The 26,075-nt window shown below is 38.2% G+C and overlaps 1 protein-coding gene across 2 annotated transcripts in view; it reads left to right on the forward strand.

Annotated features, from left to right (window-relative positions):
• Nucleotides 1–25,745, forward strand: part of Parp1 (Poly-(ADP-ribose) polymerase) — a 94,984-nt gene extending 69,239 nt beyond the window's left edge. For both annotated transcript variants that reach the window (XM_068365430.1, XM_068365431.1), the window contains 5 exons: nt 10,519–10,761; nt 13,680–13,913; nt 14,911–15,030; nt 15,206–15,366; nt 25,203–25,745. In XM_068365430.1, coding sequence (XP_068221531.1) covers nt 10,519–10,761; nt 13,680–13,913; nt 14,911–15,030; nt 15,206–15,366; nt 25,203–25,455 — 1,011 coding nt within the window. In that variant the 3' untranslated portion in view covers nt 25,456–25,745. The remainder of the gene's footprint in view (nt 1–10,518; nt 10,762–13,679; nt 13,914–14,910; nt 15,031–15,205; nt 15,367–25,202) is intronic.
• Nucleotides 25,746–26,075: the final 330 nt, after the last annotated feature.

Raw genomic sequence — 26,075 nt, forward strand, 5'->3', positions numbered from 1 at the left:
TCTGATGACCTTCGCAGCCCGCTTCCTGCAGGGCGTGACCCACAGGAGTCTCGATACGTTTTCTATCGCTCTGTGGTGGCTACACAACAGCTGGTCTAACCTCAGGCTCCTTTTTGGACAGGTAGCAGAAGGTTGAGGGCATTGTTATCAAGTTTTAGTCTGCATGAACGAAAAAAGTATGTCTGGCCCTTACTTCTTTCTTCATCATCCCCTCTACAGGGAAGCAGCATCCTGGTCTCTGCATAGCTGACCTCGAACCTCTGCAGGTAAACCATGCTTCATTGTGTTCCGAGTATTGAGTCAATACTGTCGCGTCCCCCATACCCTGACGAGGTGGTATTGGGAACGTCCTAACCCAGAGTTCCTTCTGGAACGCCAGGTCAACTGCCTAGGACGGGTCACACTTCTTCCTTCACACACAAGCTTACGTAGGCCACATGGTTCCTTGGGGAGCAAGGAACTTGTGAGGTGCAGGGACTCCTTTTCTCGAGTGCGACTCACTCGGATTCTGAGTCCCCGGGTAAAGCCAAAGCCAGTATGGCTGGGGACTTTCCACCCTTCCTAAGGGATAAGTCACCCTTTGTAAATAGCGTGGTTTGTATTTCGGTTACGGAACAAATGACAAATTCGAAGATAATTTGTATTTTTCCCAACCATACAAACCTTAGCTATTTACACATATTTGCCCGCCAGCCCTGTCCCCCAAGGCAAGTCCTACCTCTAAGTGAAAGTGAGTATTCACCTGTGTGTGAGGTGGAGGAGGGGTAGCTAGCTACCACTCCCCTACCCCCCCGCTAACTAGCGCGGGGGTAATACACCCTCGTTAAATTCTAATGGCTTGCCATTTCAGCTACGCTAAAAGTAATACCCTTTGTAAATAGCTAAGGTTTGTATGGTTAGGAAAAATACAAATTATCTTCGAATTTGTCATGTTAGCATGGTAGGTTTGCTGTTCGGGGTTATAGTTTAGTAACCTTACAAAGTAATATTCAGAAATGTCAATCTGGAGTATCCAAAAGCTAATGGCTGCATACCACTTCTAGTGTGGGAGTCAGTAATACAAATATCAGGGGAGGAATTTTGAGCATCAAAATTATTTCTTTAGGCCACTTACCTAATTTTCTTATACATGCCCACCCTCCTCCCCACTGACTAGTGATATGAGGATAGGGAGCCTTTCCGACTTTGAGGCTGAAGAAAATATGATGTATGCAGCATGTTAATTGTCGATAGATGCCATTAATCTTATTGCTTTGTTGGAAGCAGTAAATTTTCAGTTGTTAAGGGATAATGTCAACATTCCTCTGGAGACTAAAGCAAAATGGACATGAGTATAGAAATTCAAAGATTTTTGGCTACAGGTTTTTAATTTTTGAAAGTACTTAGGTTGAAGGTCCTTATCAAGGGACTATGTAGTACCTTTGAAGTAAAACTTTTGTCAATTTGCATTGTCTGTATAACTGGTTCCAGTGCTTTGCATTTTTTTTTTTTTTAATTTACCTATTTTAAAATTAACATATAACTTAGAAAACGTCATAATTTTCCTGAAATATCTTTGTATTAATGACTCATATTAAAAAAATGAGGTAAAAACTTATATTTCTATTAGAAGTTTAAAACTGGGAAAGTCAGTCTTCTTGTTTTTTCAGAGAAATGATAATCCCATTCTATCTGATACTCATATTGACTGATATTAATGACTCATATTAAAAAAATGAGGTAAAAACTTATATTTCTATTAGAAGTTCAAAACTGGGAAAGTCAGTCTTCTTGTTTTTTCAGAGAAATGATAATCCCATTCTATCTGATACTCATATTGACTGACACTAGTTTTATATTTGTTCTTTTGTTTATGTCAAGTAAACTGAAATATTGATTTTACCCTGGTAGTCTTTTGATTTTAAGGCTAACAAATTGCCATTTATAGGTCCCTTGGGTAATTTCAGTGTATCACAGAGCTTAATAAATTTCTCATGTTTTCAAATAAGTTTTCAAAACTTTTTTTTTTTTTTTTATGTAGGGTCAAGTAGAAATACGTTGATCCAAGTTATAGTACTGTTGATATCAGAAAAAGATATTTTCTTGTCTGTTTTAAAACCATGATAGACAGTCTGTTGTTAATATGGGAAATATGTTACATCCAATCCTTGAAGTAAAAAGGCTACAAGGATCTATTGAGCATTTTCAAAGTAGAAAATCCTATGGAAAGATATCAAGTACTATAGAAGAAAAAACTTCATGAAATTAAAGACTAAAGTCACAAAAGTGTGTTAAATGAACTGTAAATAGCAAAAAATGAAAGTAGCATATGCTAAAACAGAATATTACATCATTCACAAAACACATTATCAGACTAGCTTAGTTAATGAAAGGCAAGGTTTCTTTTACACTAGAAATTGATAACGCATGACATGAATAGGGCTAACTGAAAGTCAAACATTTTATTCACTCTATGCTTATGCCAATGATGTCATGCAATAAGAGCAGTTAGAAATTCTATATGTATATCAGGATGCAGATTTTTTTTTTTTTTTTTTTTTTTTTTTTTTTGCAGCTTCTGTAAATTTCAAATTTCCTGATACACAAAATTAAGTTAGAGTTGACAGATCATCTGAAAATTTAGAGTAACCGAAAAATTATGTCTGGTATGAAAGCCCATGAACCTTTATTTGTTTCAATAACATTAGGTAAGTAAATGGCTGGGAAGCAAACACCTACATTGATGGTGAAGTGGTCAAAGTGAGCAAAGTATTTCACATTTGCTAAATGTAAGTTTTCAATATTAATCTTACCCGATAATCATGTAGCTGTCAACTCCGTTGCCCGACAGAATTCTACGGAAGGGATATGCCAGCGATCGCTATACAAGAGGGGGGTGTACTCACAAGCGCCACCTGTGGCCAGGTACTGCAGTACTTCTTGTTGACACCACCTCAATTTTTCCTCTGTCGTGCCTCCGGCTAGACCTACATGGATACGCTGTTGATTCTGGAGTTTTTGCTCACGATTTGGTGATGTATTTGCTCTAGATTTTAGCTTTTGCTATTCAGGAAGTTTTATTTTTAGCTTAGCTAGCTTTTGGAATTAATTTGATTAATTATGGTGACGAAGAGAGTATGAACTCTCTTTCACTTTTAAATGGCCGACCCTTCCCTTAGACGGAAGTGTTGGTGTCTAAGAGAGTATAGACTCTCTTTCTTAATTTTGCTTAACAAAAGTTATAGATTTATTTTATATCTCTCCGCCTTTTATAGGCCTCTTCGATTAACTTCCTTTTTTATAAACTTATTAAAATTAATTTTTATTGTTTATATTCGACCTTTCCTAGTAGTAGGCGGTCTTTTCTTGTACCGAAGTTAATTAACATTGAGCCCGTCATTTCGGTTTTACCTGTTAACATATTATGCTATTTTAATGTTTTTGAAAGAATTTCTTTGATAGTCTCGTACTGTTTTCAAAGTTGAACTAACGTTTTGTTTTGTCTCTGCAGTTGTTGACGTTCAGAACGTTCAACTTGCGCTCTATCGTTACGATAGAGAGAGAATTTTCACGGTGTCACGTTGCAGTAAGAGTAAACCGTTTCTAGCGTTTTGTTCATTCTTTCTTAGCTTAATGGTTTTAATTCTAATAAAGGAACTTTTTATTTGGGAAATCTTTCAGTTTTTTTCCTTTAACAATAATATGTTTTAACGATATATATGATTGGGCTCTTCTCTCAGGTTCTAAGTCAAGAGAGAGAGAGATAGAGACGGAGGGAGAGAGAGGAGGATAAACGTTTCGTTCAAGCGAGTAACGTTGTTATCGTTTTTGCTCTTCTCCCTAGTCTCTTTAGGGGAAGAAGGTAAACGTTTCTAGAGTTTTATTCTTGTTCTCAAGCTTTATGCGGTGAGAGATTTTAAACGTAGTTTATTTGATCTAGTGTTTAGTCTCTTTCCAGCCACTGAATTATTTATCTTTCATTAGATTTTTCTGTTACATTGTAATTCTGTTTTCGCAATTATTAACTTTTAAGGAAGGATAGAATTGCGTGTTTCAGGTACAAACCACTTAAAGTTTCGAGTTCAGTGAAATAAGTGCAAACAGAAAATCAAAAGTGATAAGTGATAAGCGCAAAGTGTTACAGTGTTGCGTTCGAGGGTTCGTCTGTTCGTGCCAGTTGTTCGCCTAGTCTGGGACCTCTTACAAGCTCCCAAGCCCAGGGGAGAAGTAATGTCGAAGGACTTATGGGTTCAGCAGGCCTTGATCGACGAACAGACGTTTTTCCCTCCGTGGTTTCGGGTGTATCTACACACATTGCCGACGTGATCACCCCACCCACACAAAGACGAGAGAGCCCTTTCTTTCCTCGTCTGCGGTAGAGGTTTCTCGCAGAAACCATGGACCAATCTTGCAGCTTTTAAGTGCAAGTCGGTCCCTTCCGCACAAGTCCAACTCCTAGGTGTAGCCATTAGCCCTGGGTCAGTTCGGACTTGCTGCAGTACGACAACTGCACACCTCCCAGAGAGGCAAGGTGGTATCGCAACAGGCAGTAGCTCCGTCTGTTGCCGCACCAGCTGTTTTAGACCCTCAGTCTCAACGGACAGTAGCTCCGTTTGTTGTTGTCTTTCTTAAACTCTAGTGGTCTTTGCTGCAGTCAATGCAGTCTCAGCTTGCGGTGTTGATGCAGGAGTTTCAGGCAGAGGAGGTTAATACACCTCCTCTGCGCAGTACAATCTGCCAGACGTATGAGGTTGAGGTTCCTCAGGCTACCTCCATGCGTGAGCTGCCGCGTTGGGAGTTGCCAGTTACCAGCGTTGTGCAGCAACCTCCACCTTCCTTGAGGCAGGAATCTCTTACCACGCTACAACCTCCTCAACAATGGGGACAGGAGTCTTATGCCTTACAACCTCCTCTTCCTTTGAGGCAAGAGTTTCTTGCAGTAAGACCATCCTCGAGGCAGCAACCTCTTGAGGTACGACAACCTCTACCATCCTTCAGGCAGCCACCTCAGCTCTCGCAGCTACAACCTCAACTCTCGAGGCAAGCTCCTCAAGAACCTCAACTCGTGAGACAGGAGTCGCGTTCTGCGCAGCCGCCACCTCAACTCTCGCAGCTCACACCTCAAGAACCTCAACTCGTGAGTCAAGAGCCTCTCTCTGCGCAGCCACCTCAACCCTTGAGGCAAGCGCAACTCTTGAGGCAGGAACCTCATGCTATGAGTCAGCCACCTCAACGCATGCATCTGCCACTTTCTCCTCAGCTTGAGCCTCTTCCCATTCAACTTTGAAATAACAAATGACAATAATAACACCTCATTACTTTCATAACTTGCATTTGTAAAACATATACATGTATGCCTACACAAACATTATGATAATGGAGGTTATTCGTATTACTTAAAAAAAAAAAAAAAATATATATATATATATGTATTCCTTGCAATATATTTTTAACAAAATCGCAAAAATATGGCAAAAATATCTTCAAAACAAAAATGAATCATGAGTTATGAATATAATGTAAATATTATGTTGATATTAAAACCCCATGCAAGCATGCATGAAGTAATGCAGTGTTGCCAACAGGGCGAGTTTCCCTTTCCTGAGGTGAAGTAGATTATAGTACGTATATTTAGTGCAGCTTAATTCTACGATTATCATGCCGGCTATCAAATTCATCAACAAAACAGTCTAAATCATTCCCTCGGCACGTGCACTTTCAATGGACAGTAATGCGATATTACTCAATCTAGCACTGGTCATGGAATTTCTGAGAAATGTTACACGCCATGCAACATGCTTCTGCTTACCTTACAGCATGCTCTGCATACCTTACCGCATGCTTCTCAGTCACACATCTTTGGTTGTTGCCAACTCACTAGACTGTCAAGCAGTTTCATAACGTTGCCTTCTAGTCTGCTGCTTTTGCACCAGTGAAACCCTCACTGAGAGAACTTAGCTTTTCTCGGATATGGTCCCTGTAGATGAGAAAGTGCTTTTCTCCCTCCTTCTGATATTCCCTTGAGGACTCTGTCATTTGGAGAGGAGCCTTTAGCTGCGTAGCCTCCTATGGACTTTTATTTAAGCATAACATGCTTCCAGGGAAGGTAATGGTTCCATTTCAGTCGCTAACCCCGTCTGTTACCACACCTGCTCCCATAGACCTTGAGCTGTGTTGCAAGACATGCAGTCCAAGCTTAGTCCTTGTTAGAGGATTTTTTGTTTACGGAGTCAGTGTGTCACTGGGAAGACGTTCAACAACCAGCAGAAGTGACTTGTTGTGACGCAGTACGGCAACCTCAGCAACCTGATAAGGAGTTGTCTGTACGACCCAGACAGTCTAGACAGCTTCGGGTTGTCACTGTACTTCCTCGCTTCCCCATGGTTGACAGTTCACAGACTGTGCAGCAGTACCATGATCTTGTGTCCGGCTCCGTCAGACGACTGGCTTTTAAGAGCTCCCACAAGTCGTCGCTGTCTGGAGATTCTCAGATGGACTATGGATCTGACCAAGGAACTGGGCCTCCTGGTCAATTTTGAGGAGTCCCAGCTCGTCCCATCCCAGACCATTGTCTACCTGGGTATGGATCTTCAGAGTCGAGCTTTTCGGGCTTTTCCGTCGGCCCCAAGGATCTTCCAAGCCCTAGAATGCATCCAGAGCATGCTGAGAAGGAACCGATGCTCAGTCAGGTAGTGGATGAGTCTAACAGGGACACTTTCATCGCTGGCCCTGTTCATCTTGTTAGGGAGACTCCACCTCCGCCCCCTTCAGTATCATCTAGCTGCTCACTGGATAAAGGACATGACGCTAGAGACGGTCTCAGTTCCTGTTTCCGAAGAGAGGAGGTCTACTCTCGCGTGGTGTAAGAACAGCTTTCTTCTCAAGGAAGTCTACCTTTGGCTGTTCAGAAACCCGACCGCCGTCTCCTCTCGGACGCATCAGACACGGGCTGGGGTGCGACTTTGGACGGACAGGAATGCTCGGGAACATGGAATCAGGAGCAAAGGACACTTCACATCAATTGCAAGGAGTTGTTGGCGGTTCTTCTGGCCTTGATAAACTTCAAGTCCCTCCAGCTTAACAAGGTGGTGGAGGTGGACTCTGACAACACCACAGCCCTGGCTTACATCTCCAAGCAGGGAGGGACTCTTTCGTGGAAGTTGTTCTAGATCGCAAGGGACCTCCTCATCTGGTCAAAAGATCGAAAGCTCACGCTGGTAACGAGGTTCATTCAGGGCGGTATGAATGTCATGGCAGATCGCCTCAGCCGGAAGGGTCAGGTCATCCCCACAGAGTGGACCCTTCACAAGAATGTTTGCAGCAGACTTTGGGCCCTGTGGGGTCAGCCAACCATAGATCTGTTCGCTACCTCGATAACCTAGAGACTCCTGTTGTATTGTTATCCGATTCCAGACCCAGCAGCAGTTCACGTGGATGCTTTTCTGCTGGATTGGTCCCATCTCGACCTGTATGCATTCCCGCCGTTCAAGATTGTCAACAGGGTACTTCAGAAGTTCTCCTCTCGCAAAGGGACACGGCTGACGTTGGTTGGCTCCGCTCTGGCCCGCGAGAGAATGGTTCATAGAGGTACTGCAATGGCTGGTCGACATTCCCAGGACTCTTCCTCTAGGAGTGAACCTTCTACGTCAACCTCACGTAAAGAAGGTACACCCAAACCTCCACGCTCTTCGTCTGACTGCCTTCAGACTTTCGAAAGACTCTCAAGAGCTAGGGGCTTTTCGAAGGAGGCAGCCAGAGCGATTGCCAGAGCAAGGAGAACATCCACTCTCAGAGTCTATCAGTCTCAAGGGGAAGTCTTCCGAAGCTGGTACAAGACCAATGCAGTTTCCTCAACCAGTACCACTGTAACCCAGATTGCTGACTTCCTGTTACATCTAAGGAAAGTAAGATCCCTTTCAGCTCCTACGATCAAGGGTTACAGAAGTATGTTGGCAGCGGTTTTCCGCCACAGAGGCTTGGATCTTTCCACCAACAAAAATCTACAGGACCTTCCTAGGTCTTTTGAGACCTCAAAGGAACGTCGGTTGTCCACTCCAGGCTGGAATCTAGACGTGGTCCTAAGGTTCCTTATGTCATCAAGATTTGAACCTCTCCAATCAGCCTCTTTTTAGGACCTCACATTAAAAACTCTTTTCCTCGTGTGCTTGACAACAGCTAAAAGAGTAAGTGAGATCCACGCCTTCAGCAGGATCATAGTTTTCACATCTGAAACAGCTACATGTTCCTTGCAGCTCGGTTTTTGCTAAACGAGCTTCCTTCACGTCCTTGGCCTAAGTCGTTCGAGATCCCAAGCCTGTCCAACTTGGTGGGGAATGAACTGGAGAGAGTACTTTGCCCAGTTAGAGCTCTTAGGTACTATCTAAAAAGGTCTTAACCTTTACGAGGACAATCAGAAGCCTTATGGTGTGCTATCAAGAAGCCTTCTTTTCCAAGGTCTAAGAACTCAGTTTCTTACTATTCAGGCTTCTGATTAGGGAAGCACATTCTCATCTGAAGGAAGAAGACCTTGCTTTGCTGAAGGTAAGGACACATGAAGTGAGAGCTGTGGCTACTTCAGTGGCCTTCAAACAGAACCGTTCTCTGCAGAGTGTTATGGATGCAACCTATTGGAGAAGCAAGTCAGTGTTCGCATCATTCTATCTCAAAGATGTCCAGTCTCTTTACGAGTACTGCTACACCCTGGGACCATTCGTAGCAACGAATGCAGTAGTAGGCGGGGGCTCAGCCACTACATTCCCATAATCCCATAACCTTTTAACCTTTCTCTTGAATACTTTTTATGGGTTGTACGGTCGGCTAAGAAGCCTTCCACATCCTTGTTGATTTGGCGGGTGGTCAATTCTTTCTTGAGAAGCGCCGAGGTTAAAGGTTGTGATGAGGTCCTTTAGTATGGGTTGCAGCCCTTGATACTTCAGCACCTTAGAGTTGTTCAGCCTCCTAAGAGGAACGCTGCGCTCAGTAAGGAAGACGAACTTATTTAAGGCAGAGTAATGGCTCAAGTCGACTTCCTTACCAGGTACTTATAATTTCATTGTTATTTTGAATAACTGATAATATGAAATACGGGATACTTAGCTTCTTGATATACATGTACACTGGTTTTCACCCACCTCCCTGGGTGTGAATCAGCTACATGATTATCGGGTAAGATTAATATTGAAAAATGTTATTTTCATTAGTAAAATAAATTTTTGAATATACTTACCCGATAATCATGATTTAATTGACCCACCCTTCCTCCCCATAGAACCAGTGGACCGAGGAAAAATTGAGGTGGTGTCAACAAGAAGTACTGCAGTACCTGGCCACAGGTGGCGCTTGTGAGTACACCCCCCTCTTGTATAGCGATCGCTGGCGTATCCCTTCCGTAGAATTCTGTCGGGCAACGGAGTTGACAGCTACATGATTATCGGGTAAGTATATTCAAAAATTTATTTTACTAATGAAAATAACATATTTAAACAAAATATGTAAAACCAGCAACTTTTCACTTCAGAAGCATGTGAAGATGTCCCTACTTGAGTTATGCAAAGTATTGTAAGTTTTATAGACAAAACTAGAGTTAGTTTCAAGACACTACCAAGTTAACAGGATGTGTAGATTAAATGTCAAAAAGATGAATTTGGTAATAAGGTGTGCATACACATACTCAAGTTTGTTGCTAGGTAATGGAAGCACAGGTGAGGCTCAGTTATAAAGTATATGGATAACTTTGAATTTAGGTAACCAATGGTCAAAATAGAAATTCAATTTAGGGACAATATTGAGCAATTAGAAATTTAAAAAAAAATTTTTTTTAACAAGAAATCATAGATCTGGAGTATTTTATTGTTTCAAATCCAATAATGTATGTTAAGTGGAAGCGAGTGTTTTATGAGATACCTGTATATGGCAGCTATCTATTTTTATTTCAAAATATTTTAATAAGAATACTGAGTGATATCTCTGCTCTAAGAGGGCACTGTAATGATTGATTTTAAGGGGGTGAAAATTGGACCAAGATAAGTTTCAAGTTGGACTGATAGATAGGTACAGGTTATAGGGAATGCATGAAAAAAAAAAGGGTGGAAGAAAGTACAGTAATGCATATGGGTGCCAATTGAATTGTCAAAGAACCACAGAGGGTAAAAATTTTTCAAGTTCAAAATAGTGGTGTAACCAAGTTCTGACAAATGGAAATTATGCTTTTCAGTGTAAAGTCAGCAAAAAGGAAACTGTCACCATAGATCCTCTTCTCATGAGCAGTTTATCATCATGAATGTGTATAAAGGAATTCATTGTTAAAATGTAAGAATATAAATTTCAGATAGCTCCTTTTTAAATTGCATGGCAATTTGCCTTTCAGAAAGAGGCTTTCTAAGTTAATTTTGTACTAGCTTTTAGGGCCAATGTAACATTCCATGCCACTTACTTATTTTCTTGGACATCTGTGCAAACAATAGGTCCAATCATTAACATCTGTTGTAAATGAATGCTAAAAATATAAGGATAATTCAAATTTATTTTCCAAATCCACAGATTGACACCAAGAAAATGCCTCTCGGGAAACTTAGTAAGAAGCAGATAGAAAGGGCTTATAAAGTATTGTCAGAAGCTCTTCAGTTCATCAAAAATATGGAAGACACAGCTGAGGGAGATGAAGATGCTGTTGCTGGAATAAAGGCTCGACTTCTTGATTGCTCCAATAGATTTTATACCCTAATTCCTCATGATTTTGGTATGAAACAACCTCCTATCTTGAACAATGTGGACCTTATCAATGTAAGTAATTATGTTTTATCCAGCTTGCTAATTTTGCACATGCTTATATTTTATAAGTAACTCCTGAACTTCTCAAATACTTTGAAAGTCAGACATCCTGATAAGTGATACATATATAAGGTAACAGGGATCTCTATAATACAGGCTTCAGTTGGTCATTGAAGGTGTCCTACATCTAACATTTAGTACAACTCTTTAGCCTCGGCTAAGCTGTACTATTCACATACCTTTCAATTACAAGATAATCGAAAGCACCATGTCTAAAAATATAGTATTACCATAGCAAAAACATCATAATACTGAGTGGTTACTGTAGCTCATTTATGGTTATTGTAATTTAACCAGTCTGTTGGACAAATTTCTAGGCTCGTAAGGTTTCCACAAAGTATTTATACGTGAAATTGTGGTTAGGCAAAGCTAGAATTTGAACAGTATGGGATAAAGATGATAGAGATTTAGTTACTAAGGGGATAACAGTACAGTTGTGCAATAAGTGTTGTAAACCACTTTAAGCGCTACTCACTGCTTTACTCGTAGTTATGTGCACTATCCAGTGTCAGCAGATTAATAAAAGTAGGAGGGATTGTGGTTAATGGATTAACGGTGAGCTACTCCAAAAAAAATTTATTGGCTGACTTGAACTAAAATTTAGTCGCTGAATTGAAATTGTTTAGTTTTAATTAGTTTTCAACTTTTAGTTTAAATTTTGTTTTGATGTCCATTGAATCGTTATTTTAAAAGATTTTCTTTGGTGAATTTTAAAATTTCTTCTTTGGTTTAAAGGATTATGCTAAAATTTTAGGCTTTTGTACTCAAGATCTTTTTCTACAACTTGCTTGTGTAAAATAGAAAATTCTGAACTCCCTTTAGTACACTTGTAAATATAGTATCTTGGTACAGTAATTCTGTGTACTTCCCCAAATTAGGTCTTACTATGGGTGCCTTAAAAGATAACATTCAGTGTATCTTACTATGGGTGCCTTAAAAGATAACATTCAGAGTATCTCTTACAAGAATAATTTGCTATTGTTTTTTTACATGGAAATTTAATAAATGCATTCCATAGTAACGTTATGTGGTCAAATGAAACTTTAATCAAGATTGGCATACAAGTTCTCTATTCACTGATAATTATACGCATGAAAGAAACATTGTTTAAGCCAATCTTAACTGTCGTTAAATTATTATCAAAGATACATTTTTAATATAAAATAAAAACTTCATATGGCAAATTGCAATAAGGTGGAATTCACTTTAAAGCAACCTAGTTTTGAGCAAACGGTGTTACCATATTTCACAAAATTGTTATAAAGGTGCAAATCCTGGGAAGCAAACAAAACCGATGGTGTATGCAAAAGATGTGAATCAATGTGTGCGATTTTTGTTGTGTAATGATGCTTGTGGTTGTTCTATAGAACAGATTTTTTTCTTAGATTTTTACAGATTTATGAGCAATTGCTGCGTAAGAATTATCTTTCAAATACCAAGTCCATTTTATGCCAGAGTTTGAAGTAAAATTCCGTGTAAAAAGATTTTTTAAGAATTTTTAGAGGGATGGATAAAAATTCAATAATATTTTTTTTTATGTACAAATGACTTGTGAACATTACTGATTTACCTTGTATTAAGGATAAGGCCCTATAAAATAAGTCTAATACAAGAAATACATGGGAGAATCTCTGACAGACATATCCCATATTAAATATAGCTTCTATATGAAAATTTAATAAATATTCAGATTTATGCTAGGGTATTATTGATGATGGTTATTGGAGTGGTACATTTAATCTTTATCTCAACTGTATTAGGCTACAACAAATGTTATAGACTAATACAGTACACTAAAAGTTACTGGTAATGTTAGTTATCACTAACGTTAGTTCTTTCGTTTGCTGTGATTGGTGTTGAAACGTAAACAAAAAAGATGGTTTACCATTTAGGAGACATTTAGAAAAACATATCCTGCAATGGCCTTGTTGATTTGTTTATTTTTAATTTAATTTCTGAGGTTACAGTAGGGGAAACAGCATATGTAGGAACATCATCTTTACATAACCAAAATACATGTTGCTGCAAAAGCTAGTGTATACACAGATTGTTTTTAATTTTGAATTTGTCTTAGTTTGATTCTACAGATATGAGGTAAACTCATTAAAGTTCCCCAAATTTTTTACCTCTTCTTATCTAAAGTTTGTCTTACTCAGAAGGTCCTTGGATTACCAGAGGGTGTGTTCCTATGCTTTAGCATAAGTCTGATTTATATACATAACATACTGTACCTACATACGCACAAACTGTATATGTATAATATACTTGGAAAGTAATCTCTTATCATTCATAAGTGTTTGTACCCTATACAATAGTGTACTTACATTTATACAGTACTAATAAACAAAGTTATAACTAATAATTCCTTACCTTCATTCCTGTAATTGGCCCGCACATTGCGGTCAGAAATCTCCCTCATGCTTCCCAGACTTGTTGCACAGCAAAAAAAAAATTCACAAAACTATTGGGAGCAGCACCAAAATCCCAAATTCATATCATGAAACGAAGATGGCAAACTAATGCTAAAGTGACTATTTTGCTTACTCCGTGGCATTACTTGTTCTGTGTCGGCAAATAGTTCCTCGTAGCTAGAAATTGAGTTACGAAGATTTTATCAAGTATCATATTGGAGCTCTTTTATAATTTGAGACCGTCATAATCCGAGGAATGTATAGTAATTCCCTATAGAGCAAACTTACCATGAAACACGAGTTTCAACCTGCAACTACTGTATTGAGCTTTTAATAAAAATCTTGACTGTTTAATTTCTTTTATCTCTTTGCATTGGATAAATTTCCTGAATATTCTAGCCTATATTACATAAATATTTATTGTTTTTGTAATCTTAATTCGGTACTTGTTTTACTCAGACAAAAATAGGTATGCTAGACAACTTGAGTGAAATAGAAGTTGCTTACAATCTCCTCAAATCAGAAGATGATGAAGAAGACAAGAATGCAGATCCCATTGATAAACATTATAAGAAACTTAAGACAAAGATGGAGGTGCTGGATCATTCTTCGAGCGAGTTTGAGATGATTAAGAAGTATGTCGCCAACACCCACGCTTCTACACATTCCCATTATAAAATTGTTCTTGAAGATGTAAGTGTTATCTATAATTTGTGTTAGTACAGTACTGAAAGTTTCAACATAATACTGATGTAAATAGTGTTTTGTCTTAGGGAGTTTAAATAGAAAAAAAATAAAAAAGGGGTTTGATGAATTAATTTTCAAAAGGTAATATTTTGGAAGCAATAAATTGATGCGTAAATTTTTTTCCTGCCTGGTATGCTGGTAAATTATTTGATACTTTGCTTACTTTACTGGACCCTTCGTTATATTTGAAAAATTATCACAGAATTGAAGTTGCTCTATATATTCAATAGTATGTTTAATTAAATAATCATTTAAATAATTCTCTCTATAGATATAAAAATAGAACTTGTATTTAGGTGCAGAACAACCATTAGGAAAAAAAAAAATAGTATTACCATTACTTCACTGTATAACCTTCATTCCGGCCTGCAAAATTATGCATACTTTTGTATGACGTACTATCCATCTTTTTTTTTTTTTATTTCACTTTTGTTATTATTTTATGGATATAAGTATATGTGGTATTTTGTTATTACTTTATGGATATAAGTATATGTGGTATCCTGATTTATATAAGTCAAATGGTTATTTTTCAGCATCGCCCTGAACCTTTTGTTTTCCGAATAATATTAATTTCCTTCATTGTTTTGGTCCGTTGTGATATTAGATAATGGTTGAATGCATAAGGTCATACAAAATACTGTACTTAGGGAAGTGTAAAGTTACCATTTAATCAGTTTATAAAATTTTTAACCTGATTTTGATAATTCGTTCAACTTATAATGTGATGTAAAGGTTAGATTAATCTCGCATTTGAATGATGACCCAAGTTTTATGGTTTTGTTATGCAATTTTATATTGTGCTGCTCCATTGAGCATTTGGCATTTAATTACACAACTGTAATGTTTTGTATGGGCAGGTCCTGTTTTTATGTGAGTAGCCTATGAACTGTCATTAGTAACTTTTTAGGATTTTTTGACAATATTGTTTGTTACTTTAAAGGTCTTCAAAGTGGAACGGCAAGGAGAAAAGAAACGTTACAAGCCCTTCAGACAACTGCACAACAGGCAGCTACTTTGGCACGGTTCAAGACTTACAAACTTTGCTGGTATTTTATCCCAGGTATGTGGAATATGTCATGTTTTAGGGTATTTCTGGAATAAATTAGGATAGTCTTTGTTGAAGAAAATAATAACTTAACATGTGTGAAAATTTTTTAAGGTTGCTGAGGAAATAAGGCTTTTTAATAATTTCAACTATGTTTTAAGATGATTAACTTATGAATAAATTTTAACAGGGCCTACGGATAGCTCCACCAGAAGCTCCTGTCACTGGATATATGTTTGGTAAAGGAATTTACTTTGCTGATATGGTCTCAAAGTCAGCAAATTATTGTTGTACATCATCATCTAATCCTACTGGCCTTATCCTACTAAGTGAAGTTGCACTTGGTAATATGTAAGTATTCAGAATTCCTTTATTATTAGTTTTTTTTTTTTTTTTTGCACAGTACAGTACACTATACATGAACTAATAAATTTACAAGAGAGTTTTTTTATTGAAATTAAGTAATGTGGAGTTTAATTTAATTTCTATAAAATGCTATTGTGAAGCAGGTAATGGCATTTTATGGTCAAGAAAATTAACAACAAAATTATTTTTAAAGTTTCTTTAACAGTCGACTATATATAAGGAACATTATTAGTGAAGACTGAGCAGCCTGTCCCTGATATATCATATTCTTGTAAAATTTATATGAAATCCCAAGCAGACTGGAATGGGATTTTGCATGATCTTTTATGCTTGAATTGGTCACAATTATATAATAGTGTAGATCCTGTTGTCCCTTTGAATGAGAATCTAGTCAACATAATTGATAGGCGTATCCCTTCTCGTGTGCTAAGGTACCGAGTGAAGGACAAACCGTGGTTCAATGATGATTGTAGACGTGCTTATTTGGAGAAACAGGAGGCCTATCATCTTTGGAAGGGTAACAGATCAGATTTGACCTGGAGCAACTATACTCAGCTTCGAGCTTTTGCTCAGAGAGTTTATGCCTCAACTGAAAAGGAGTACAATTTAACCATAAAAGAAACACTTTCTGGTACAACTCAGGAACATAAATGGTGGTCTACCCTTAAATCTGCACTCTTTGGTGTAGATGCAACAGTTCCTCCTTTACTCAAACCAGATGGCTCAGTCACTCACTGTCCAAAGGAAAAGGCAACCCTTTTGGCTGATCTTTTTGACAGTAAACAGAGTAATGAAAAACTTGAACTTCCTCATTCCTGTTTTCCTGAGGCTAAACTAACTAGTTTAGCTTTTCGATCTCGTGAGATTAAAGCTCTGTTGATGGACCTTGATGCTTATGGAGGTGTAGACCCAAATGGTATTTTTCCTTTGTTTTTTATAAAGACAGCAGATTTCTTAGCTCCAAAGTTATCTGTTATTTTGCGCAAGTTAGCAAGAAGAGGAGCTTTTAGCACTAGTTGGAGAATTGGTAATGTTACTCCTCTATGTAAATGTGTTTGTGGTAGCTCAAGTCCCACTGATTACCGCCCAATTTCCATAACTCCCATATTATCTAAAGTTTTTGAACGTCTTCTGGCAAAACGTCTTAACAGGTTTGCTGAAGGTAATCATCTACTCCCTAGTTTGCAATTTGGTTTTCGTAAAGGCCTTGGAGCATGTGATGCCCTTCTTACAATCTCCAATGCTGTACAGAAATCCCTTGATTGTGGTCGGGAAGTTCGTATGATTGGCCTTGATTTTAGTGCTGCCTTTGACCGTGTTAATCATGAGGCCCTTGTATTCAAACTGAAACAGTTGGGAGTGGGTGGGTCGTTTCTTAGCATTATTATTGATTTTTTAAGTAATAGATCTCAAAGAGTTGTTGTTGATGGGCACCATAGTGATTATAGGAATGTTATATCCGGTGTTCCACAGGGTAGTGTTCTTGGCCCATTACTTTTCATACTATATACACATGACATGTGGTTTGGCCTTGAAAACAAGCTTGTTGCATATGCAGATGATGCTACTCTCTTTGCATCAATTCCATCCCCTGAATGTAGATCTAGGGTTGGTGAATCCCTTAATAGAGATTTAGCTAGAATTAGTGCATGGTGCAAATTATGGGGTATGAAGTTGAATCCTAACAAAACTCAAAGTATGATTGTAAGTAGGTCAAGGACGGTGGCTCCTCAACATCCGGATCTCAGTATTGATAATGTTTCTTTAAATATGTATGACTCGTTCAAAATTTTAGGTGTGATTCTCGACAGTAAATTTACTTTTGAGAAACATATAAGGTCTGTGTCTTCTTCAATTGCACAAAAAATAGGCTTATTGAGAAAGTCTTTCAAGATTTTCGGTGATCAATCTATTCTGAAGAAGTGTTTTAATTCTTTCATTTTACCTTGTTTTGAGTATTGTTCTCCTGTCTGGTCTTCAGCTGCTGATTCTCATCTTAATTTGTTGGACAGAAACTTACGGTCGATTAAATTTCTTATTCCTGATCTAGATATTAATCTCTGGCACCGTCGTTCAATTAGTTCATTATGCATGTTGCATAAGATTTTTCATAACTCTGACCATCCTTTACATTCAGATCTCCCTGGACAATTCTATCCTGTTCGTAATACTAGGCAGGCAGTTAATTCTAATAGCCAGGCCTTCTCCATCACGAGACTCAATACTACGCAGTATTCTAGAAGTTTTATTCCAGCTGTTACCAAGTTGTGGAATGATCTTCCTAATCGGGTGGTTGAATCAGTAGAACTTCAAAAGTTCAAAGTTGGAGCAAATGCTTTTCTGTTGACCAGGCGGACATGAGTCTTTTTATAGTTTATTTATGACATATTTGTTTTTGATGTTGTTAATAGTTTATATATGACATGTCTGTTTTGACGTTGTTACTTATTTTAGAATGCTTTATTGTTAATTTGTTCTCTTCATTTATTTATTTCCTTATTTCCTTTCCTCACTGGGCTACTTTTCCCTGTTGGAGCCCCTGGGCTTATAGCATCTTGCTTTTCCAACTAGGGTTGTAGCTTGGATAGTAATAATAATAATAATAATAATAAAGTAATATTATTTAAGGAGAAAAGTTGATAATTATTAAAAAGTAATATATAAATTAACTTGTGTATTTATCTTTAAAGTGAATTTGAAGGAATTACGTATTCTACATTCAATTGTAGCTTTTTCCATTACTGGGTTAAACAGCAAAGGACTCGGGATTGATCCAATATTTACTCTAAATCCATGAAATAATTACTTTGAACTTCACTGTAAATACTCTTTGGTATAATTGCACTCTAACAGTACTTGCTTAACGAGTGCTAGTGGCACTCTTTACTTCACTTTTGTCAAATTCTTTCACAAGATCTCTATTGGTTTCTTTGCAAATACAAAGCTTCAAATCATTTATATGGGTTACACCACTGCTATTTCTCTGTGACCAAAATTAAGAGAATCCCTTTGGTCTGACAGCGATGCATGGTTGCTGCATGTACCCACTAATGCTGGATAGGCAAGTAGGCTCAGCCCTACTTCACTCTTTGTTGCTGTGCTCAGTGGCTGTCTGCTCTACTGCTGTCCACACTTTTCATTTCCCTGGCTTTGGAAGGGCATTCTTATGAAGGTAGAACCCACATCTTTTATGCCTTGCATGTCAAGATAAGAGGTGTTCTGGGGTTTAACAGAGGAACCAATGATATCTTCAGAAGATTTTAATCCTAACAGATCACCACCTCCACCGACAAGTGTGCTAAGCTTGGGGGGGGGGGGGGCTTCAGGATTTCTCATCCATGATGGAGGACTCTCCAATTCATAAATTAATTACTATCTAATAACACACTAACAGGCATCCCCTTTAATGTTTGAGGAGTTATAATATTCTCTGGTGAGAGCCCATTGTGAATCGGACTTACCTGTAATACTTATTATTGATTTTTCCCCTGAAAAAGAATAAACACTTTCCAGACTACTTATTTGGGGTCAAAGTGCAAGTATACCAGAAAGATTGGTCATATAAGCCTAGTGCGAGTGCAAATCTTTCTCTGTTCGCAGATGCACAAATGGCCTGCATGACCTTTTCCCCAAACAGGTATAGAAAAGCATAAGAATGTTATTGTTAAAAACAGGAATATGCAACCGTGTTCATACGCTCCACCTGAAAGTTGCTACAAGCCCGTGTCCTATAGTTAACACAGTAGCTGAAAGAACCACTAACAATATGCACCTGTGGGCAGAATACACGGCCATCATTCCAAGAACACCAATATCGTGCACGAGACAACATGGCTAAGTAGATCGGTTAACATCTTTTTAGGTTTCGGAGAAAATAATAGACCCATGTTTAGGTCTAATCCTAAAAAAAGAGATATTTCTATTTTTAAGTTTTAAACCAATGGTCTCTCAGGAAAGGAAAAGGACTGCAGAACTGTATCTACCTTTTCCTTATGTATAGTCCTGCTGCCAATTCAAGGGACAGAAATTCGATTCCCCCCAATATAACTGCTTACAAATACAGCATAGGGAATCTCAGTGGGATACACGTAAACAGTATTCGGTGTTGGTGAGGGAATCAATTCCTTTCCTCCCAGGTATATTGATCTTGTTACCAACATGACTAACCAACGTGACTCATGAAAGATTTTACAGTCCTTCTTCCCCTTTAGCTTCCTCACAGACAGTATGATATTCTTTTGTGCTCAGAAACTTAGGTTTCTAATATGAGGCACTCATCTGAGCTCCTTATAACTGGTTTTAAGAAGCCAATAATGCTGAAACGTGATTCCATTCCTAGGGCCAGGGGAATGGCGGTGTATATTAGGACCGAGTACACTGCTTCTCATAAGTCCTGCTTTCAATGTGGATGTCATGAGATTCAGGTAATAAAAGTTTGTGGCAGGCATAACAACTTTTATTTGTGTTCAATTTACCGGAATCCAGACATGGATGATTCTATCTTTGATTGTCTTCTTACCATTATGGCTAAGATACAAGAAGATGATAGAAAGGCTTCGTTTGTCTTTGTTGGTGATTTTAATGCTCACCATAGGGAGTGGTTGAGTTCTATCTCTCCTACCGATCGCCATGGCTTAAGAGCTTTAGACTTTGCCTCAGAATCAGGCTGTGAGCAAATCATAAATGAAGCTACTCACAGGTCTGGTAATTGCTTGGACCTCGTATACACTGACTCCCCTGGCGTTATAACTAGTAAGGTTGGTTCTCCAGTCGGGACTTCTGATCATGCCTTGATTTCATTATTAGTGAAGACTGAGCAGCCTGTCCCTGATATATCATATTCTTGTAAAATTTATATGAAATCCCAAGCAGACTGGAATGGGATTTTGCATGATCTTTTGTGCTTGAATTGGTCACAATTATATAATAGTGTAGATCCTGTCGTCCCTTTGAATGAGAATCTAGTCAACATAATTGATAGGCGTATCCCTTCTCGTGTGCTAAGGTACCGAATGAAGGACAAACCGTGGTTCAATGATGATTGTAGACGTGCTTATTTGGAGAAGCAGGAGGCCTATCACCTTTGGAAGGGTAACAGATCAGATTTGACCTGGAACAACTATACTCAGCTTCGAGCTTTTGCTCAGAGAGTTTATGCCTCAACTGAAAAGGAGTACAATTTAATCATAAAAGAAACCCTCTCTGGTACAACTCAGGAACATAAATGGTGGTCTACCCTTAAATCTGCACTCTTTGGTGTAGATGCAACAGTTCCTCCTTTACTTAAACCAGATGGCTCAGTCACTCACTGTCCAAAGGAAAAGGCAACCCTTTTGGCTGATGTTTTTGACAGTAAACAGAGTAATGAAAAACTTGAACTTCCTCATTCCTGTTTTCCTGAGGCTAAACTAACTAGTTTAGCTTTTCGATCTCGTGAGATTAAAGCTCTGTTGATGGACCTTGATGCTTATGGAGGTGTAGACCCTAATGGTATTTTTCCTTTGTTTTTTATAAAGACAGCAGATTTCTTAGCTCCAAAGTTATCAGTTATTTTACGCAAGTTAGCAAGAAGAGGAGCTTTTAGCACTTGTTGGAGAATTGGTAATGTTACTCCTCTATGTAAATGTGTTTGTGGTAGCTCAAGTCCCACTGATTACCGCCCAATTTCCATAACTCCCATATTATCTAAAGTTTTTGAACGTCTTAATAGGTTTGCTGAAGGTAATCATCTATTCCCTAGTTTGCAATTTGGTTTTCGTAAAGGCCTTGGAGCATGTGATGCCCTTCTTACAATCTCCAATGCAGTACAGAAATCCCTTGATTGTGGTCGGGAAGTTCGTATGATTGGCCTTGATTTTAGTGCTGCCTTTCACCGTGTTAATCATGAGGCCCTTGTTTTCAAACTGAAACAGTTGGGAGTGGGTGGTTCGTTTCTTAGCATTATTATCGATTTTTTAAGTAGTAGATCTCAAAGAGTTGTTGTTGATGGGCACCATAGTGAGTATAGGAATGTGATATCCGGTGTTCCACAGGGTAGTGTTCTTGGCCCATTACTTTTCATACTATATACACATGACATGTGGTTTGGCCTAGAAAATAAGCTTGTTGCATATGCAGATGATGCTACTCTCTTTGCATCAATTCCATCCCCTGAATGTAGATCTGGGGTTGGTGAATCCCTTAATAGAGATTTAGCTAAAATTAGTGCATGGTGCAAATTATGGGGTATGAAGTTGAATCCTAACAAAACTCAAAGTATGATTGTAAGTAGGTCAAGGACGGTGGCTCCTCAACATCCGGATCTCAGTATTGATAATGTTTCTTTAAATTTGTATGACTCTTTCAAAATTTTAGGCGTGATTCTTGACAGCAAATTTACTTTTGAGAAACATATAAGGTCTGTGTCTTCTTCAATTGCACAAAAAATTGGCTTATTGAGAAAGTCTTTTAAGATATTCGGTGATCAATCTGTTCTGAAGAAGGGTTTTAATTCTTTTATTCTACCTTGTTTTGAGTATTGTTCTCCTGTCTGGTCTTCAGCTGCTGATTCTCATCTTAATTTGTTGGACAGAAACTTACGGTCTATTAAATTTCTTATTCCTGATCTAGATATTAATCTCTGGCACCGTCGATCAATTAGTTCATTATGCATGTTGCATAAGATTTTTCATAACTCTGACCATCCTTTACATTCAGATCTCCCTGGACAATTCTATCCTGTTCGTAATACTAGGCAGGCAGTTAATTCTAATAGCCAGGCCTTCTCCATCATGAGGCAGTACTCTAGAAGTTTTATTCCAGCTGTTACCAAGTTGTGGAATGATCTTCCTAATCGTGTTGTTGAATCAGTAGAACTTCAAAAGTTCAAAGTTGGAGCAAATGCTTTTTTGTTGACCAGACGGACATGAGTCTTTTTATAGTTTATATATGACATTTTTGTTGTTGACGTTGTTAATAGTTTATATATGATATATCTCTTTTGACATTACTTTTTTTAGAATGACTTATTGTTAATTTGTTCTCTTCAGTTATTTATTTCCTTATTTCCTTTCCTCACTGGGCTATTTTTCCCTATTGGAGCCCCTGGGCTTATAGCATCTTGCTTTTCCAATTAGGGTTGTAGCTTGGATAGTAATAATAATAATAATAAGGGTGAGAGAGGAAAATCATTAATTGGAATTCCCCAGAACTAAGTACCTAAGTGACAACAGAGGTAACTGGTGTTGCTCCCTTAGAGGTATCATCCTCAGAACCAGGAGGCAACCAATTTTTGAAAATTATGAGCTTCATACATAGCAATGATAATCTATTCAAGCATCCTTGTGCCCAAGTAACAGATATGCGTTGTAGGATAGACGAAACTTGCTCGCCATAAGGTTGATATCCAGTTATTAACATATTAATCTAAGGTGCAGAGAACTCTCTGTAATCTAGTAGTAGGTTGAAGAAATTTCCCCCCTCCAGCTTTTATCAAGACAAAGAAATTTTTATGCGCAGGCCGGGGTGCATCCCAGTCCTCTTCCAATTGACCCAGGTGTTGCGAATTTGGCCGCAGGCATGCCCTATGGGAATTTGAATCATCTGTCTCCTTTCTTTCCACAGTTGCTGAATATAGAAGCAGCAGGCTTGTTTCTGGCAAGACAATTGGTCTGGTGTAATCTCCTATTTTGCAGTTAAAGAAAATCTTTTGCTTCCTTATAGGAGAAAGCTGTATTCAGATCAAGAGTAAAGGCATTATAATTCATCTTCTATATCAGACAGCCTTTGTCTGGTGAAACCGAGTATTAAAGAGGAGAGATGCTATAAGTGCGAAGTTTCCAAGGCATACTCATAGAGATTGCTTTAACTAAGGACTACAACATTACGGACCATCCAGCATCTCTATTCACAAATGCCTAGGCCTTCCCCCTCCTGATAAGCAACTCTTTGCTTTCTATTATCAGAACCAGACTGCAACCAGCAGTATAAAAGGCTGTCGCAGCCCTCTAATTCCTTACACCACAGGGGACATCATTGGTTGCAGCAGTCGATGATGTTAAGGTGCCCTTTAGGAATGACATTTACCACCTGTAGGGGATGTCTATAATATTGCTGGTCAAGATGGCAGATGCATGGGCTGTTGAAGTTCTTTGTTCACGAGCTGCCACCCCTCCATTTACTCAAACAATCCCATCATTGTATTTAATGGGATCCCCAAAAAATTTACTCTTGGTAAAAGTAGTTTCACAAATGATGTAGAAAGCAGCCATAAAGGAATTCTTCAACAGGTCCCCTGGTTTCTTAAGCAACTTCTTCATTGTGGGGAAATTGTCAGGAGGTTGGAGAACTGTCATAGACCTTTCCCACCTGAACCAGTTTGTGCTTCAAACTCTGTTCAAGATGGACACCCCACCCAGCACAATAATACGGGCCTTCAGAAATAATGACACTCTGTTAACCATAGACCTAAATGAGGCCTATTCCCAAATCACAGTCCATCTATAATCAAGAAGTAATCTGCATTTCATTTTCAGAGAAAGATATTTAGAGTTCAAGCTGTGCTACGGCCTGTCGACAGTCCCACAGGTGTTCACTCTAATCTCCTTATGGGCACAAGCCATGGGAGCAAGTCTCTTCGATACCTAGATGACTGGCTTCTACTTTAGGGGAGTCAGGATCTTAGCTTATGTAAGCCACAGATGGCTTCTAGAATTTTGCTGCGACTTGGTTATCTGTCTGAATTACAAGTCGAGACTCGACCCACAATGTCTATGGTTCAAGCAATCTTCAGACAGTTTACAACACCTTATCTCGAAAAGTTTCAAGTTACAGTACTAGAGCTCATTTCGGGCGGAAGCTTCTGGGTCGCCTTGCCTCCCTAGAGAAATTAGTACCCTTCAGGAGGATGCATCTTCATTCAGTCTAATGGGCACTAAAGAGTCAATGGTTGCAGACCTCTAGACCCCCATTGCATCATGCGAAGATCTCCTGAGACATGAGAACAGGCCTCTCGTGGTGGCTAAAGGAGGGGAATCTGTTAGCTGGATTGGCTCTACAGATTCCAACTCCAGATTTTATAATCTTATCAGATGCATCTCGCCAGGATTGGGTAACAAATCTCAGGATAATGGTCGAAGGAGGACAAGTCTTCCACAAACTATGTGGAACTCAAGAGAGTATCTAGTGTTACTCCAGTTTACAAACGATCAAAGGTCTCTCGATAGCGTCATGGGCTCTGCATTCCATTTCCCCTGTCATTGGCAGTAGGAATGCAGCACGGGGCAGAGGTAAATGCTGTTTACCTTTCAGCCTAATTCATCCTGCGGAAAAAGGATGTGATTGGAGACAAAATTTTAATGGCATCTTTTGATAAAGCCACACTAATCTAGAGAAGCCATATTAACAAACGAGTATAGAAAGAGAAATTTTTATCAATTCTGCTCTTGAAAAGAGAAATAAAAAAAAACTATTCACTCTTACATAAAATTAAACGAATGACAGCATATGGAGTTATATTTTATGTGGCCATTTTGAGGACCTGGCAGATAACTTTCTTGTATTTGTGTCCATCTTACAAAATGATACAAACCAACTTCAAAGTACAAGGGTCAATGGTTTTATTTAAACTGTTAATAATTTATCAATTATTAGTTCCAGAGAGTTTTAGCATACTAAGCACCATGCAAGCCTGTTAATTTGCTTTAAGGTTTTTATTGCTAATTTACTTCATTTTATAAATTAAAACTGAAGAGAAGCAAATATTTATTTGTCAGGACAGCCTAAAACCCAAATCAGTACGTTGATTTTTTTAAATGATTAGTTTATGATGATTTTCGTTACAGGTATGAGCGAACAAATGCAGAATATGTTGAAAAACTTCCCAAGGGGATGCACAGTACCAAGGGTATAGGGCGAACTCATCCAGATCCAAGTGAGACCATCAAATTAGAAGATGGGGTTGAAGTCCCACTCGGACCAGGTGTAAATGCAGATGTCAGTAGAACCTCACTTCTGTACAATGAATACATAGTATATGATATTGCTCAGGTCAACATCAAGTATTTGCTTCGAATCAATTTCAAGTACTCCTATTAGTATTACTACAGTAGTGGTAAAATGTCTTTGAAAAATTTCTTCAATATTTCATTGTTGCATTTGGGTGTGTATTTTTCATGTGAAAATCAAGTTTGTTGTTAAGATACATTTAGTAATGAAAATTTTATTTTACTTTGATTAAAAATAAAATATTATTTTTATTTGAAATACTTTTACAAATAATAATTCAGTTGAATAGGAATTTTTCCTAGTTAATGGCATTAGCTACGCTGAAGATTCATTAGTTGGCCTATACAAGTATATAATTTTAAATAAAAATGTGCGACTATCGAGGATTTTTATTTTCACATTCTTACAGTTCGTCATATAACTGTTGACCTTTGACTTATGCATGTGTTTAAGGATATCCCTCTTAAAACAGGAGTTTTGCAGATTCATATTCTTTATAAAAAAAATTGTACATTTTCAAATTGTATAAAATACAAATGTCTAACTTAAACTGACTATGCAGTACTGTGGCCAAATATATGTAACTAATCTTGCTTAGAAATTATACATACATATACCAAGTCACTTCCCCAATTTTTGGGGGGTAACCAACATCAAATAATTGAAAAAAAGGGGATACTTCCTCACTACGCTCCTCCCAGACTGACAAG

The sequence above is a fragment of the Palaemon carinicauda genome, chromosome 42 (genome assembly GCF_036898095.1).
Source record: "Palaemon carinicauda isolate YSFRI2023 chromosome 42, ASM3689809v2, whole genome shotgun sequence".
Classification (NCBI taxonomy): Eukaryota; Metazoa; Arthropoda; class Malacostraca; order Decapoda; family Palaemonidae; genus Palaemon; species Palaemon carinicauda.